This window comes from Crassostrea angulata, chromosome 9, assembly GCF_025612915.1.
Source record: "Crassostrea angulata isolate pt1a10 chromosome 9, ASM2561291v2, whole genome shotgun sequence".
NCBI classification, from domain to species: Eukaryota; Metazoa; Mollusca; class Bivalvia; order Ostreida; family Ostreidae; genus Magallana; species Magallana angulata.
In genome coordinates, this window is record NC_069119.1 from 734,709 (window position 1) to 754,168 (window position 19,460).

At 36.1% G+C, this 19,460-nt stretch overlaps 2 protein-coding genes and 1 pseudogene across 2 annotated transcripts in view; all 3 read left to right on the forward strand.

The window, feature by feature from the left end:
- Positions 1-19,460, forward strand: part of LOC128162609 (zinc finger protein 300-like) — a 292,098-nt gene that overhangs the window by 15,352 nt on the left and 257,286 nt on the right. The gene's annotated exons all lie outside the window — the stretch shown is intronic.
- LOC128163172 (THO complex subunit 3-like) lies at positions 559-9,582 on the forward strand (annotated as a pseudogene).
- Positions 10,353-11,984, forward strand: LOC128162596 (zinc finger protein 391-like). Its single transcript, XM_052825838.1, is given in 2 exon segments — positions 10,353-10,489; positions 10,492-11,984. Coding segments are annotated over 2 exon segments (558 nt in total). The 5' UTR covers positions 10,353-10,362; the 3' UTR covers positions 10,923-11,984.

Consider the following 19,460-nt stretch of genomic DNA (forward strand, 5'->3'; position numbering starts at 1 on the left):
TGGGAATGAAGAGTGGGTTCAAATCCCATCATCAGCATACAAACGTAGAGACTTATATAAATTCATGTTAAATTAATGTTTAATGGTTGAATAATTAATGTAGAAAAAAATACAGTAATTAAAGGTTGCATGGTCATGAATTTTTTTAATCTACATGTAGCAGTACGATGCGTCCTAATTATCACCGTACAATTATTTTCTCTTTTTTTTTTTGGGGGGGGGGGGGGGGGGGGCTAGACTTATTGGAAATCTAGAAACCAGAAGTTATGTCTAACTTGCAACAATAATGGAAAAAAATGATCAACATTATGCAAATTTGCATTACCCATATTAAAAAAAGCATTTATAAAATTATGATAATTTAATTACAGAAAACAGATTATTTTTGAAATTAAAATACAGTTGCAATTTTGTCTAATTATCTGTTCTAGTACATGTATAATACTAAAATTAATTTTCAATAATGCCAGAATTGATGACTTTACTATGGTAGAGAGCAGAACTTTAGAATCTGAAACATAGTAATTGTTTCCGGAACTTTTCAATCCACTCGGTAGGTTTTTATTTTACGAAATCCAAAGATGGCGACTTACATTGAAAACATGCGAAAACATTTTCAGCAAAACAAGAGAATACGAGAGCACACGGCGCACGACTCCAAAGTTCACTCCATGGCGTTGAGCTGTGACGGACGGCGCCTGGCCTCGGGGTCCTTTGACAAAACTGTTAGCGTTTTCCAGCTAGACAATGACAGAGACCGAATGGTAGGCTGCTGGAGTGTTTCAATGTAAACATGGCTTAGGCAAAATAATTCCGAATTATAGGTGTCACAACACCGTATTTCACTGAAAGTACACGTCAAAAAATGGCTGATGCAAAATAATTCCGGAATTCTCCTTTGAATTTGGGCCGTATCCGCACGTCACAGGAGCTGATTTTTATGAGATGAAAAACAATGTGTAAGAGGTTTAACTATCCCAGTGTTGTAATAAATCGAGGTCATTTAATTTAACTTTGATGCGTGTTATTCCGGAGGGGGGTGAAAAGGTCCGGGCTTGATTTTCAAGCACATGTGTAGCTTCGAGGTAAACAAAGTCTCACGCCTTGCAGGATGCACGTGTGTATTTTGCAAGAAAATTGTAAACGAAGTGTTGTTTAGAAAGATGTCAAGGGGATTTTTCCGATAAATTCGTTTTGAATTTTTAATCTGTATCTAAAGTTGTGCAATTTTGGTAAGAATATATTAGTAAAATTTATTACTGTAGTGACACCTATAGGCCTATGTTCTTTTTAAATGAGGATGTTTTTTGTTTTGTTTTTTTGACATGCTTGTTGCATAGTTTAACACAAAAATCTACTGAATGATTTTTGTCAATTTTGAGATAGTAAGGTCACAAAAAATGGAACTGGAAAACTGGGTTGTTTTAGCATGATGTCAATTATGTACAAGGATATATCATGCTCAAAGTTAATGTTGGAAAACAACTTAAATAAATTAAGGTTGTATGGGACACCTCCATATTGTGACGTATTGTTTATCGAAATAAACAATAAAATGAAGTGTAATTATATAAGTAATTTCTTTCCCAATATTGTCACCGAACATCGTAGCTCAGTGGGTTAGAGGGTTTACTACAAATCTTAAGTCATGAGTTCAAATCCTGCTGGGTGTTTTACATTTTTTACCTCTTCAAATATTTTTAAAAGCTATTTTTTTTTATTAAATATTGTAAAATTTTAAAATTCTAAGCTGGTGAAAGTATTCTTTTTAGAATTATGATATATTTTTATCCACATTGATATTGACAGGTGTCCCATACCACCTTAATATTTTTTCAAACATTGATTAGTCTGACAATTATTTTTGGGTCTGTCTACAAATTCTATAGGTCAAAGATTGCACATTTCGTGGACATAGTGACAGTGTTGACCAGCTGTGTTGGCATCCAAAGAATCCGGATCAGTTGGTGACAGCTAGTGGAGACAAGACAATACGAATCTGGGACGCCCGGACCAATCGTTCTGTGGCCACTGTCAATACTAAAGGTAAAACAGTGGTTGATTCCATGACCCAGGAATAATTGATCTATAGACATTGACAATACTTACTTTGAGATAAAACAGCTGTCAACATGGTTAATACAAATGTACAGGGACTTTTGGACACTTCAATAAATGTATGTAAATTTCCATTTTTGATACTATTGTTATACATTAACTATTAATCAATATTTAAGATGAAAATCATAAACATCTGCTGGTCACCAGATGGAAGAACTACAGCTGTGTGCAACAAGGATAACCTAATTACTTTTATTGATGTCAGAAGTCACAGGTCAAATGCCGAGGAACAGTTTAAGTTTGAGGTCAATGAGATCTCCTGGAACAATGACTGGGACCTGTTCTTCTTGACGAGTGGGCAAGGCAGCATAGACTTACTGAGGTAGTTTTTAGAGAGATCATTAGGTGAAGCACGATACATTGAAGTATAATGAAGCATTAAAGAACAAATAGTTAGGTAATTCATGGCTACGACAGCTCAATGTAATACAAAGTTTTTCATAATTGTGCAAATTTTTATTTACTCAATACCTGGTGCAGCTTTTGGTAATTTTGAATTAATTGAATTGTATGCAAATAGAAAACCTTATCATTGACAGCTACCCAGGTTTAAAACTCCAGTACACCCTGAATGCCCACCCTGCTAACTTTATCTGTATCGAGTTTGACCCCAAGAGAAAGACTTTGCCACTGGTAGTGCGGACGCCTGGTCAGTATTTTGGACGTAGCAGAGCTAGCCTGTATTAGGACTCTCCCCAGGTATTAATAGTTGCGCACAATGTATTACATTTAAGATTCACTTCACAAGTACTGTTCATTTTTTTGTGTAGGAGCAACACATGTACGCTCATAATGGTCATTACACTATGAAAATTTATTTTCTTGATTTAAAAAGGCTTTATATGATATCTACTACCTGCAAATTGTTTTTGTATATTTATGTACTGATAATATTTAGAAAATTTGATGCTTTTTGAAATCTAAAGCTTAATAAAGATTTACTGATATCATGTTTAATATGTAGCTCATGCATTTTATATGATATTGTTTAATATGCTGGAGAAATCCAAAATATAAGCAATGATATTTTGGTCTTGGTTTCTTTTGAAAGTTTTATAAGAATTGCAACCATCTTTATATCTTTCTTTCAAAGACATTAGAAAGTGACATAACAGAACTTATGGTGATTTTCATGTGATGAACAAAGCACCTGGTTTATGGCTACTGACAGTTGTATTATTGTATTAAACACCATTAATAGATGGATGAAAGGTATGGCATATACTCCTTTTTTGTACTAACTTTAAACGTCTAGCATATTTTAATGTCTCTCCAATTGGAAATATCTTAATTGTTTTGGTTTTTTTTTTTGAAGTTTTAAAAGCTTAGGTTTACCGATATTTTTTTGTAATAGACATGTAAACTGGCTTATGCCAAGGTAGTGTATACGTTCATCATACATAACATGCACAGTGTGCATGTAATGCCATTTTTCATGCTTGAATAAGTCATATCAGTGAATTTTTTTTAATCCATGCATTTAACCGTTCATATCAATAAACGTAATGAATACATGTACTTGGCGTTTTATGAAAGTTTAAAAAACCCAAATAACATTCTGCAATCTGCAATAATAATTACTACAGTACTCATCATTTTGATCTATCAGAAAAGTGTCTATAAAAACAAATAAATAACATTCTACAATCTTTAATATCATCAGTTGGATCTATCAGCACTCCTTTTGTTGAAATATTCGTACAAATTGCTGACTTGTACATGTATATTATATATATAGAGAGAGAGGTTAAAAATGCATAGGTGTAGTGTAATAAGAGTCAAAATCCCCTTTAAAACTCTCATATTTTAAGTGTCATTTTACACTCAAATACGGTCTTACATGTAATTGATGTATGCATTATTCTTTACTTTCTACCCAACTCTTTAATTAAGGTCTTCCGTTTCCAACGGAAGACCTTATTGTTTACGTTCGGTTTCTTTTTCCCTATTCTTTTTTTTTCTTACAAATTTTGTGTACACGATTTCTCAAAAACTACTCGGCTGATTTACGTGAAACTTTCAGATCTGATAGATATTGCTCTGAACCTTATTGGAAATTTTTTTTAATCGGGACGTCACTGCCAGTTTTGAGATATTAACAATTCAACGATTTTTAGAGGGTCGGCTTGTCCACGAAGGATCTCATAAACTAAAAAAGATTTTGAGTTCAAAATTTCAGGAATGATAGTCAAAAGAATGTAGATCTGCAATAGGGCATTTATAATTGTTCAGCGCAAAAAGCGCAGAAGCACGTCAGGGCTCAAAAAATGAAATTAAAAAAGTGTTGTGATTTTGCATGGTTTTCTTACTTTATCTTTTTTCTTGGAAATATTTTGTTAAAACATGTAGAACAAAAAAGATTTATGCTTAAAAGATCTTTCATTTGACATCATGAAAAAGGGGCTGGCCCCTCAAATTAGGGACCTTAAGTTCTTGAAATTAATCGCTCTGTAACTAAAAAACGGTTAAGATTTCAATATGGCTGTCGCTGCAAAAGTTGTTCATTATGATCTTATTAATGCCGCAACAATAATATTTTGTTCGGTTATTGCGAAATATGAGAGTAAAACGCTAGACTTGTTACCATGTATATGTGTTTTATTTGACAAATAAACGTGGTATTTGTGCGTAAAACTGACACAATGGGTACCAGTTAACATACGGAAAGTGTTTATACAGTTTAGTTATTTCTAGTGAAACACATAATGGATAAAAAAAATGCTTCTATGCAATGCATTTGAGTCGCATTTAAAATCTAGCTGAATTCCGAGCTGTGTATGTGAACATCTTTGCCCGCGGCCGAGGAAATAGGTCGCGGCTAGCTGGACTAGCGAGCGGTCTGCCGTTTTCTAATACACAAGGTTTGCGTCTTGCTGTAATGCACACATGGGTTTATTTATGTAGCTGCAAACTCAATAATTCCGATTTTAACAATTTGAATAGTAAATTAAAAAAAAGATTATACCTCTACCTACTACCATAGACAGTGTACCAGCTTACATTCGGAAACTGTCTAAACAGTTTAATTCTTTTCTAGGGAAACACGATATGGGTAAAAGAACCGCTTTCATGCAATGCATTTGAGTCGCATTTAAAATCTAGCTGGATTCCGAGCTGCATGTATGTAAACAATTATACATATCCGATCCACTGCCCGCGGCCGAGGAAACAGGTCGCGGCAGGACTAGCGAGCGATCAACCGTTATCCAGTATATGCCATAAAATAGTGTTATTGTTGGAAAATAAAATTCAGTTATTAAACTGAAAACATTTCAATCCCAGCACGTTCAGGGTACATTTACATAACACGAGCTGGGAGACGCCGCGCAAGTGCGTGGACAACCGATTCGCTGTAGTCTAGGACACATGCTTCTCGTGTTTACGTGTATACGTTATCACACATTGATTCGTTATTAAATTATTAATGTTCAATTAAATTGGTAAACGATGCATCAAACCATTGATTTAAATCATAGTGCGTTAAATAAATAAAGAAAAACTGCCATCAATGAATATAATACAACGTTTTACAGTTGTACGAGTTGAAATGTAAATACATTCACCTGTGTCCATTTCTGACATTTTGCTGCTGAGAATATAATGCATTACACTACCCATTTCAACAAAAAGGGCGTATTCACAACAGGATTATTCCAATCGAACATCTTAAATATCTGTAATCTGTGATAATTCATTTGGCTAACAAAATATTAGATTTTTTTGTGAGTTATGAGTTATATGAGAGAGAGAGAGAGAGAGAGAGAGAGAGAGAGAGAGAGAGAGAGAGAGAGAGAGAGAATTAAGCAGGGTGTAGAAAGTAACAGTTGATATATATATTTAATGAAAAGCGTTCGAGAAAAGGCAGCTTAAGTGGTACAAGGATTGTGAACATTTCAGCGTGGTTTACACAAGAGGGTAAAACGACCACGAATTTTGACAGATTTGGATACAAAGAGTTAAAAAGAGATTGATACAAACAAAAGTGCAATTATATATTGAAGGAGATAAAAAATAATAAATCTATGTTTGCCAAAAATACAACATTTTATCATAAGAATATTTCAACATTTTATATCCGCTGGATATTTCCATTTCCCTTCAATGTTAGGTGCCTTTTTAAGTTGCATGTTCCGATTTGTCGGCCATTACAGTATCAAATAATTTTCCATGCAAACCAAATGAATGATCTTACAAAGTTATAGACGTATTTACATGGAATTGCTCTCCTTTTAACGTTTAAAATATTCAAAGTAATTTTAAAAAATAGGGTATACAAAAAAAAAATATATACATCATGTTAATGTATAGAAAAGAAAACCGTTTGGTTTCATCTTCCGAATGATTGGTTTTATTCATTCTGCATGTTTAGCATCGATTATAAACAACGTAAACTTAAAACAATTATTAATCAACAAATGTACACTGCTTTATTTTTGTTCTTTTAAATAGTCATTCTGTATATTTTATATGTTATGATAGATCATATAAAAAGGACAGATGTTAAAGTCGTAATACAAGCAAACTAGCTTCGACGTTAGGAGCTAGTCTAAACACGAGGCGAAATATTTTGTAAATAAATTTGTACATTGTACAGCAAACCTTTGTCTCAGAGGGGGGGGGGGGGGGGGTCTAAAAAATTGGCCGGATAAGGCAACGCCCGGTTTAGAGGACATTGTTGCAAATTAATTAGTATTAAATGCAGTAGGTCTCGATCGTGCATATTCTTGTAAAATTTTCAATTCTTCTGAAATATATTAGATTTCATCGATTTTATTAACGGTACCAATTTTCATTTTAATTTTTTTCGGAAAACCCGTGCAATAAATCCATTACGGAATACATACGATGGAAATACTTTTTCAATCAAATCATCTTTATTGATAAATTCAAAAACATTCGATTAACCTGAAAAGTGCACGCCTAACCAGAAGTTGTAAAACAAACATTAACAAGACAACGGATGGCTGAAATACCTAATGGCGAGAATTGTTTTGGTGCAGAGAACAATAGATAAATATTAATAAGAATGAGAATCTTATAAAAAAAAATTGAGCATTTTGACAGAATAATATGCAACTCTGTACGTGTAACCATGCAACGGGGATAACAAACGATATCGGCAGTCTTACTCCCGCAGTACCCTGAATCAAGGCCTAAAAAATGGGATGAACTATAACCTAATTATCTAATTTTGGCAAAAATGCGTATTTTATATAACAAGACTTAACTGTATAAACTGAAATGAGTTGCTAGTTTGGATCTATATTCACATTTGTTTAAATCAATAGCAACGACAGAAAAATTGGTCGATAAATTAATTGAGCATTAACTATCTCGCAGAAGGCCGATCAATCGATAAGTGGCCGGACTACGGGAGATAACTCTTACTAATTATTAGCAGTCAGTTTTTTTTCATAACGGCGGTTTACAGAATAGGCAGGATCCGGATTGCACAACATTTTAAACAAAAATGAAAGGAAAATGTCAAAATAATGTCGCCGGATTGGACAGCATTCTGGAATACACATATCCGGATTCAACGAGGTTTAACATGTACATTATTTTTTTTTTTTATTGAAATATGACTTAATTTACGGGAAAAAACTACTGCAACGTATATTACTGCCCACATACTTAGCCTGTTTAAACCATCGTTTAATAGCGTACACTTACTTTATTGAAAATCGGGACTAAGCAGCTTTAACATTAAGATTTACATGTGTAAGACACGTTCTTTGTCACGTGCATGATCCTAGCCCCCTGCACATGAATTATTTTCAATACATGTACATGTTTATTCTAAAAAAAAAAAGGTCACCAATTCCATTCACAACTGTTATCATTCATAATCACGAGAGTTACAGAAAATTTCAAGTTTTGAATTAATCTCAACTGTTATGTATCCAAGGAATCTATTGATTTTATCCTGTGTTACGTAGTTAGGTGATTAGGTTTTAAGGGGTCAAACGTCCAAAAGTTTGATCACCCAGACATAATTTGATATTTGATTATTCATTTGATATCAAGAAAAGGGGGCTTGTCTATCAAGTTAGAGGACCAGACGGCTCTAAAGTTGTTCATCTTAAGCTATTTACTGAAAGATAATTTGTGAAAGATTATAAAAGCAGATATGTTATCTTACAGTTATGTATCCAAGCAATGTAATGATTTTATCATGCGTTATGCAATTATAGGTTTCCAGAGGTCAATTTAAATATCCGAAAAATTAATCAGCCAAATATCAGAAAAGAAAAATCTTTGGAAATGCAGTATGGAAAAAAAGATGCTCAAAATGCTATACTAAACAATATTCAACTTTCAAAACGTCCTTAAACGGCCCTTATAAGGGGATAAGGGATCGGCCCAAAAACTTTTTCTCACACGGTAATGAATTTCTAAACACTTGTTGAACAAAATGTGTTTAAAGTTAAACGATCTTTCATTTGACATTAAGAAAAATGGATTGACTCCTCCAATTAAGGATCAAGATGGGCCTAAGTCTTTTATGTTTTGTGATAGGATAAAAGAGCAAAATTAGGTATCATACGTTTATATATATCCTAACAATGTAATGATTTTTTCATGCGTTACCCAATTAGGGATTTTAGGGGTCAGAGGTAAAAAAAAGTTTAATCTTTTCTATCTCAATTGGAAGAAATGCAAGTAATTTTAAAATAAAGCAACGTAAGAGAACTCATAAAAAGCATTACAGGAAAGCATTAGTATTCAACTCCTTTTCCAGATCATGTTTTCTTTGGCGAAAATGAAAGCCGATGACGTCATATCACATTCTAAAAATCGGACGGAAGACCTCCTCGTTGCTCGCAACGAGATCGTGTCTAGTTTCTCTTTTTATTGATACATAGATATTGCAACAAGTCTTAGTTTGATATTAAAAAGAATGTACACATTTTTTGTAGATCTTGCTGGGAGTCGGAGTAAGATCTAGACCCCATAGTGCCACAGGTGACCATACAGGTACAATGTAGTTAGCTGCTCTGCCTGATTGACAAAGGACCGGGCACCTGTTGATATCTCCAGACCTATGGAAGAGGGACCAGGCCGTCAGGTTGGCTAAGGTATATCTGTCATGGAGAGAGAGAGAGAGAGAGAGAGAGAGAGAGAGAGAGAGAGAGAGAGAGAGAGAGAGAGAGAGAGAGAGAGAGAGAGAGAGAGAGAATGAGAGATGAAGGCTTATAGATAATAGCAATTGTCTATTAATAGTTTATTGATAGTTAGTTTCATAAAAAGCAAGCCTACACTGTGATCTATCTCTATCTGTGTGTGTTTACAGTGTCACTGGTGGAGGCCGTTTACCTGGAATACGCCCGTCTACTGGCCAACCTAGGACTGAAGGCACCTACCGAATTCTACTGCCAGAAAGCCGGCGATAAGTGGAAGCAATTCAAAGAGGAAGTCGGCATTCTCTTTACCTTACATGTGTTCCATATCTGTGAATGATAGAAAAACAAGACATAAATTTATGAACTGTCAATGATTAAGAGAAAATGAAATGAGTGTCCATGTTAAATGAAAGTGATAGAAATATTTCATATTTTTTATTAACGGTAAAAAATAAATAGATGAAATGATGGCATTGTTATTAACTTTTATTGCAGTGAACACATTTAGAAGACGTAAAACATTTCGTATGCATGTATCATGTATACTCGTGATTTATTATTTTTTCAAAGCTACAAAAAAGATAATAAATTGATCATTTAGTCATTATCTTTTCATTTAATTGCAATTACTATTTACAACAGTCTCTAAAAGAAAGGAAAAGGTATGATTACCTTAAATTCCTTCGACCATAGTATTGCTATTAATATTGTTACTTAATGTAAAATGAAATGTTATAAAATTGTAAGAACTTATTGCTTTATTAATTACATCTACCCTACTAAATGTGTTTATTTGAATATTCATGTTAAACCAAGTTTAGGCCTAATGGTTTATATTTTAGTCGGTTTTTTCTTAAATACATCTTACCACCTAAGGTCAAGGGATGTTCTATATAGCAAAATGGTTTTAAGTTTTAAATATCTTTAAATATCTTTTTGCATTATACACATATTTTAACCCTGAGATTAATTGTAAAGACAAGTAAATATCTCTGTAATTGCCATGATGTAGCTTAGTTCAAGAAGGCCACAAGCAACCTTTCAAACTGACTGTATTTAGCCAGAATTGCCCAAACTCTCTGATAACATCACTGTTGACTACCTGGCTTCTGATTTCATGGATGAGGAGTTTGACAGTGGATACCATAGCTTCAGTGACAATGCCTTCATCAATTCCAGTGGCTCTATTTCTTCAAACTCCAGTGCTATGAAGCAACTGCAACAGAAGTTCCTTGGGGATTCCAGTAGAAAAACTAGTGTTCTAACTTTGATGATCTGTATGTGTACGAGTCCATCATGGATAGTTGTTCAAAACCCTGTGACGTTTTAGAGGCCAAGACCGTGTCATCTGCTGTCATTGTGTCGTCTGCCGTCAAGTTTAAGCACTCCAAACATCAGTGTCCTGTGTGCGGGAAGACTTACAGAGGAAACACCAACTTGAACTATCACATGGCAACCCACACCGGCATCCGGCCTCACAAATGTTCCGTCTGCGGGAAGGCCTTTACCCAGAAGTCCACTCTGCGCACACACATTCGGATTCACACAGGCGAGAAACCGTACTACGCAGCACAGCTAAGGCTGTCAATAAACTTCGTTCAGACTGTAAGCCCTCAGACTTTGATATCTTCTGGCGATGATACTCAACTTGAAGTCCAGTACTTCTTTGAACAATAGTTTATTAATCGTGATCGTATAATTAAGATTACAACAATCTAAAGCAGCCCAAATCAAGAGTCTAAGAATCTATATAAGCGGAATCTATCTAAGCGGAATTTCTTAATCTGTTCAACATCATTTTACATGGGTATATATAACATTTTACTTATGATGGACAGTTCTGACTAGTTCGGCCCATTTACGACGATCATGAGTGAACATTTAGTGTTCAAAATTAAGATTAATAGTTTATTCCTAAATAAAGTAACAAAACCGTCAAAACTGCCAATCAAAGAGTCTGGATGCAGGATTTGAGTCTCCGAGTCCTGGGTCTCGGAGTCCCCCACCTAGTATGAGGCATCACTTACTCATAATACGATCATTCATACATGGCATAAAAGGGAACAAAGGTTAATATATAGAATACACAATACATGACTCAATATAGAGTACAAGAGCTATCGTTGCAGACACAGAATCGCCAAATATGTCACTTGTTGTTAAACTCTCAATTTGGATATTATTATGCCCGTATTATTCGCCTGGTTTTATAACATCATTTAGGAATACTACGCAGTGCTACAAGATTCACAGAGTTCATTCTATTAATTATCCTTAGCACCATTCAGTGCGCAGCACCTAGGTACACTTAAATATCATAGTGACCATTATTTAATACATGTACTAGCAATTTAAGGTCATAGCATGGCTATCTGTTTACATACGTCCCCCAAACAAAACAAGTATCCCGAAGGGAGATTTTTCATGCCTGGCGCCCGGGATAGGAAAGCGTCCTTGATCTACCCTTGATCAGACGAGCTTCCTAGTGACATACCAGTCAGAACATCTATGTTAAGAGATAGTATAAAGTGACATGTTTCCACCTCCGGCTTGGAACATCATACATCTACTAAAACAAATCTATAACCAGAATGTATACATGTACATAACATGCGCGGATCCAGAAATTTTTTCCAGGGGGGGTCCGAAGGATAATTGTGTTTGCCAGGGGGGGTCCGAGGCATATTTTCGCGATAATTTTACTATGTAAATTTAATAAATTTTCATTTTCCAGGGGGGGGGGGGGGGTCGGGACCCCCCGACCCCCCCTCTAGATCCGCGCATGCATAAAATCATATGGCTTGATTATATTGCATTACAATCATGAAAACAATAATGAATAAAGTATGACAATAATGACCAAGATGAAATAACCATAGTTGAACATAAACGTAATTCATCATCAAAGTAATACTAAGTATGGTTAAGCCTGATGTCACATATATTTACAAAGTCAAGGCATGCTTGTAAGTTCACAAAATATCTCTTCCTTCTTAGGGGCGAGGTTAGCGTCATAGGTTCGGAGTCCATCGGTTTCTTCCTGAAGATCTCCAGAGTGAATCACCAAATGCGAGATTTATATTAGCACAAGATAACGCACATTTCTACTTTTACACGATTCACATTTTTAATTTTCACTAAACTTCACAATGCTTTTATAAGGAATACACAACTTCTTCACGGCTGCAGCTTAATTATTCATCCATCATCGGCACCCGTGCGGATGGCGAGGCGACTTCTCGCGGAGCGTCGCCTGCGTTCCTCTGGTGCGTAGACATCACGGCCTTTTCTTCCAGGTATTTACGTGCCAGGTCTGGGTCCGGTCTATAGTATTTGGTCCATGGAGATTCTTTATTTTTCTCCTCTTCAAGTAATTGTTGTGCTAGTTTGGTCGAAATTGTCCCCGTGTTACTGGTCAATTTGCGAGTTTCGAGTCTTCCGCTCCGTCTGGGTTTTCTTGGATCCTAGTGTCTTTCGGGATTGGTTCAAGTTCAATAATATCACTAGAGGTCCATTTCTCTGGATTCACACAACAAAATACAGTGTCTTTGGAAGAACCTTTCTTATCTCCGTCACTACCCCTTTTTCGACAACCTGTCCAGCAACCACCACAGCATATACCCCCCCCCCACACTTTTTAATAGTTTTGCGTTTCATAATACAAAGTCCTATCGTTATTGTTACTGCCAAAGTTAAACACCCATAAAACCAGGGGCTTCCCACCAAAGACAAGGATTTCATGGGTTGCAAATTAGTTACTGGCAATTCCGCCATAAGTGAATTCATCGGGAAAACTTTATAATCTTTAGTCTTAAGACATTAAACCATAAAAAACCTGATCAACTTTGTCCCATACTCAAGATGTTGAACGCAAAATTTTTATTGTTTTTACGAATTATCTTAAATCACTTACAAAAATTAGTCTTACAGTTTCTTTACTTAGTCGCTGTTTTATGTATTTCGAGTATATGTTAAACTCTCTTGAACTCCGCATATACCTTGTTTATTATAACCTAGGTGCTGAGTCCGCGTTTGCTAGTTGGCGTATCTCACTGTTTTAATGTCACAGGGGTCATCCTGTCATACATTTTTAAAAGCGTGCAATATATACAAAGCTAAGCTTATTCAAGATTATTTACATCTACATTCGGTGACGCCCTCCCTCCTAACGCTCGTGGAGGTGATTTCCCCTCTAATGATTATCATAACCATATCAGAGTATGGCTCTGTATCACTCAAATAATGGCTGTATATGTTCAAGGCTGCTGTCAATGTGACTCTTCCAAACTTTATTTTGATATAAAGTTCACTAGGGGGCGTCAATCTCAGTTCCAATAACTCAGATTCTGACATCTGAAAATAAAGGATACCTTTTCTATCCTATTACTAACTGTTTTAAGACAACTAAACAATCCTCTTTAAATTTTTGTTTATTAGATTTACGGGGTTTAGGGATTGGTTTGAAGCCTAGACCTACTTTAGGGGCTATTTCATCTATTTCCATATTTTCATCGATATCTAAGGGTACATTTGGGTTATCTAAGGGTATTTCATAGTCTTGACCACTATTTTCATCACATTGTTTTGACTCATGGGTCTCATCCGATTCTGAATCTACGGTCTGATCATTCTCGTGTTTATACTGCTGATCATCCATGATCTTCTTAGCTCTTATACGTCTTTGAAGTTCTGCTAGGGGAATATCCTCTTCGTCTGAAGATCCTTCTCTTTCCCATTGTTTGGACTGTATAGCTCTTTCAAGTGGTTCTGGTTGCATGTCTTCATTTTCTGACGACGATTCATCTTCCGGTGGCACCACATAGTTAGTTTTTCTTAGAGTTCTTTCACCATCTTCAGTAGTTTGTGAAAGGGGCCAGTGCGAAATATCTGCCAGTCTTAATTGTTGTGCATGGCATTTGGTGGTTAATCCAGTCAATTGGTCTCTCACCACGAAACTAACTGGTCCTTTCTGCTCAATGATTCGATAATATGGTAGCCACTTTTTATCTAATTTATTTTGTCTCCTGTTGTTCTTAAGGTAGACAGGGTCACCTACCTGAAAATTTTCATCTTTGCTTTTCTTATCGGCCTGAGCTTTCTGTTTCTTCTTGGCCTCCTTCATATTACGATGTACTAGCAGGAAAGCTTTATGTTGTTCTTGTAGGGCGATCTTGTGTTGATCTTCTCCCGCATATCTCCTTCGAGGTTTCATTAACGTATCAAGAGGTAATACGACATCTCTGTTGTACATAAGGTCATATGGGGAACACTTTGACGAATCGTTAGGATGGAAACGAATGGCTGCCAACGTCTGATTAAGATGAATATCCCATGTTTGAGCGTTGTCTGTTGTTTTCTTAGCCATCACGTCATGTAGAGTTCTATGAAATCGTTCTACTTTACCATTACCTTGAGGGCTGTAATAAGATGTTTTGATATGGTTGATATTCAATTCTTTTAAGGTTTCTTCCACTTTCTTGTTCACATTTTCTGTCCCGTTGTCTGTGAGGATTTGAAGAGGACAGCCATATCTTGGATATATTTCTTCTAAGATAAGATGTACTATGTTGTCAGCTGACTTATCAGGAACGGGAAAAGCTTCTGGCCAACCAGAGTAAATGTCAATAAAAGAAACTATGTATTTATTTCCCGACAAGGGTGTTGGATATGGTCCTGATAGATCAAGTCCTACTTTAGCCATTGGAAAAGGTGGTATGCCTGTCTCTTGAAGTGGAGGTTGATTTTTCTTATTGCTCCTCGTTTGGCTTACCACACATCCTTCTATATAAGAATATAACCTTTTGTATAAATTTGGTATGTAGAACTTTTGTCTGATTACGTCATATGTTTTGTCCACTCCCATATGTCCAAGTCCGTCATGATACTGCTGCACTACTAAAAGTTCTATCTCACGTGGTACATACAGGCGAAGTTTTGGGCCTTCTGAGTCTCCATCTGAAAGATAGTACATTAAACCATCAATTTCCAGAAACTTCTTTTCTTCGGTTGCCGTTGCTGTTCCTTTATTTAACCGATTCTTCAGTTTCTTGATCTGCTCATCGTGTTGTTGACTTTCTTTGATGTCAAATCCTTCTGGTAGATCAATAAAGGGTTTTACCAATTCGTCGTGTTGCTTAACTTCTCATCTGGCCAATCTCTTAGGCGAAAAAGCATTGGAGTTAAGTACGTTCACTTCAAAGAAATTGTCCTTAACATCTGGTTCATCATGCTCTGATTGTTCTTCCTCTTCACACTCGAGGTTGACTACCTTACAGTTATATCCTGCAATACTTAATGCCCATAGTTGAATTTTCTTATTTTGCATTGGAGATTCTAAGATATACTTGAGCGGCTTATGGTCTGTTCTTATAGTAAACTGAGCACCGTGTAAATAATGGTCTAACTTCTGAAGGGCGTAATGGATTGCAAATGCCTCCTTTTCTATGGTTGACCACTTTTCTTGAGTTTTACTCAGCTTGTGGGATAAGTAATATATTGGCTTATCTTCTCCCTCATCTGTCTTTTGAGTAAGGCACGCTCCAATACAATTGTCGCTGGCATCGGTGTACAGGATGTACGGCTTATTAGTATCTGGATATGCTAGTAAAGGCACTACCGTTAAACTTTCTTTAATAAAGTCAAACGCTTTTTGGCAACATGGTGTCCATTTAAACCTTGCATATTTTCTGGTTAAGTCAATCAATGGTTCTGCAATCTTAGAGAAGTTCGGTATAAATCTCCTGTAATAACTACACATACCTATAAAGCCACGAACTTCTCGGACTGTAATGGGCGCTGGTAACTTTCTAATAGCTTCGACTTTCTTTGGGTCAGGTGTAACGCCATGTTTATCAATGATGAAACCAAGATATTCAGTCTGTTCCTTGAAGAAACTACATTTCTTTAGCTTCATTTTAAGTCCATGCTTTCTTAGTCGGTTGAAAACGTCTTGAATATGACGAAGATGATCTTCCGGTGTCTCTGAGAATATAAGAATGTCATCCAGGTATGCGATAGCAAACTCTTCTTGTCCTTGAAGAACTATGTTCATAAGCTCCTGAAAGACTGCCGGTGCATTACTCAACCCAAATGGCATCCGGTTGAATTGGAATAGTCCTTTGTGACATGCAAAGGCCGTTTTTTCTTTACTTGAATCTTCTAATTTCACTTGCCAATATCCACTCTTTAAGTCTAGTGCAGTGAAATATTTTGCCTTACCTAGTAAACATAGGATGTCATCAATCAACGGTAGCGGGAATGATACTGGTTTCACTATCTTATTCAAGCTTCTAAAGTCAACGCACATCCGGTCTGATCCGTCCTTTTTCTTCACCACTACTGAGGGAAATGACCAAGGCGATTGTGATCTCTCAATAATCTTTGCGTCTTTTATTTAGGGGTACACGGTAGGGTCTGTTCTTTATTGGGTGGTGATCTCCAGTTTCTATCTTCTTTTTAACAGTATCAGTCACTCCAAGATCACTGTCTTTCTTTGCAAATAAATCATGGTTCTTGCTCACAAGTCTTTCGATTGAGTGTTCAAATCTTTTAGGTACATCAATTTCTTCTTGTGTGTCTTGAGTAGTCTGTATTTCTGAGATTTCCTTCTGTTTTAATGCGGTAATTCGTCCTACTATGTAGCCTCTTGGAATTTTATAATTTTTGTTAGTTTGGTTAACGAAGATCATTGGAACTTTCTTATCTTTCCGAACTATACAAACGGCGTCTTTTAAAAATAGTCCTGGGTCTTCAATAATGCAGTTATTGTCTATGCTGTTCACTTCAACCAAGTCATTTTTTTCCAGAGGAAAATTGTTGTTTATTTTTCCATAACATACAGTCACCGTGTTGGGTCTCATAATAAGTTTCTTAGGTGTTCTTACAATAGTTGAGATGTGTAAATCTTCTTTAAGTTCCGCGTATACTTTGCCATCAATACGCATGAGTCCAAGATCAAAGTATAAACGAACATTGTTTCGGTTGAGTCCCTTTGTCACATAAAGTTTGTGGTCAAAAGTTAATCCTGAAATCTTAAAGGAAATATTTACATACCCTATCGCAATTAAAGAATTGCCATTTGCTGCTTGTAAAGAGGGGATATCATTATTAAACAACTTGGGGCGGGGAAATAGATTATCATACATTTTCTTACTAATTAGAGATACGGCTGCACCTGTATCTACCAAAGCTCTAAATTTATTTTTTCCTACTTTTAATAAACAGCTACTGGGGTTGTTAGTAAAATTAATTTCATATGCAGGTCTTTGTTTAAAGTTCTTTCTTCGGGCTTCAACGAAGTAAGAACGTCTTAGTTTTCCTGTTTTTGTTTGTCAAAATAAGAGCGCGATTTGAAATTTTGAGACGATCCCCTATTTACTTGGTCGCTAGATTTATATGATTTGATGGTCTGCCCCGATTTTGCTGCGCTCTTTGATACATATGCGAGCCCCAACAATCTGCACGCACATGACCTACTTTACTACAATTCCAACATTCCACAGGCGAACGGGGTTTCTGCTCTATATTATGGACGGGTTTGTTTTGACTGGGTCGTTTATTTATTTGAGGACGGGACCAGACTAGGGGTTTATTTTGAGTACAAAATCGAGCCCTATGACCCGTCTGTTTGCATTTAAAACACCTACTATTACGCGCATGGTCAATTTCCAATGGTTCTACATGCCTTGTTTCTACTGAGGTAAGATTATCTGCTCTATCCTTTAATAAGGGAAGAGTAGTATCATAATTTGAAAGAGTTCGTCTGTTGTCATTACTTTGTACAATTTCTGTCATATTTGACCCTCTTATCGCTAGCCTCTGTCTCAGATTTTGTTCTCGCATTGCTATTTGAATTGCGGATTCTAAATCGTTAGGGTTTTCTCGCAAAATTTTCATTCTGAGGTAGTCGAATGTCAACCCGTCACAAAAGATATCTACTAACTGTTGTTGTATCAAAGGATCTTTTTGTCTGTCATTACTGTAGGCGTCTCCCGCGATTTGCAATAGTCTCTCGGCGAACAACTGAACACTTTCATTTGAATTTTGTCGAGTCTTACGCATTACTGCTAACGCGTGTTGGGGATCTGTTATTTCTGCAAATCTATTTTTAAGGGATTCCTTAAGATCGTTCCAAGATGGGATTTCTTCAGACGCATCTGTTTGATCTAAATACCTTTTAATATAATCCCCCACTGAACCCTTACTCGTTATGTATGCAAGCATGGGGATCTCATGACCTTGTTTCCCAGACATAACACTGTACTTTTCAACTTCCTTTATCCACTGTTTAAATTTTTGAGCATCTCCCTCAAAAGGAGTTATCACAGAAGATAGGGGCACTGAGAGTGCGGCTGTTATAGCTTTAACTTGACCAATGAAAAAATCTTTATCATCATCCTGATCTGGGACTCGGTGTCGAGGTTCACGAGTTTCATACGGCCTAGCATCATGATATGTTTCAAAAGTATTTTGTTTAATCTGCTCTTTTTCTGAGGATTTTTGACCTGTTTCTTGCCCTTTATTGTCCTTGTTCTGACCCAACCCCGCGAATTGTTTTTCTAATTGCTCTATTGGATTTTGAAATTCTTTTTTATTAAACCCATCACCTGTCGCCATATTGGTTGCTTAGACAAAATTGTTTACTTCGAGATAGCTATAAGAGACATATAGAAATGGTTCTTACCTTATTCTGTTTTAAACTTCGCTCAGTCCTGGTCACGGGCACCAAGAAAGTTCGTGTAAGCCCTCAGACTTTGATATCTTCTGGCGATGATACTCAACTCGAAGTCCAGTACTTCTTTGAACAATAGTTTATTAATCGTGATCGTATAATTAAGATTACAACAATCTAAAGCAGCCCAAATCAAGATTCTAAGAATCTATATAAGCGGAATCTATCTAAGCGGAATTTCTTAATCTGTTCAACATCATTTTACATGGGTATATATAACATTTTACTTATGATGGACAGTTCTGACTAGTTCGGCCCATTTACGACGATCATGAGTGAACATTTAGTGTTCAAAATTAAGATTAATAGTTTATTCCTAAATAAAGTAACAAAACCGTCAAAACTGCCAATCAAAGAGTCTGGATGCAGGATTTGAGTCTCCGAGTCCTGGGTCTCGGAGTCCCCCACCTAGTATGAGGCATCACTTACTCATAATACGATCATTCATACATGGCATAAAAGGGAACAAAGGTTAATATATAGAA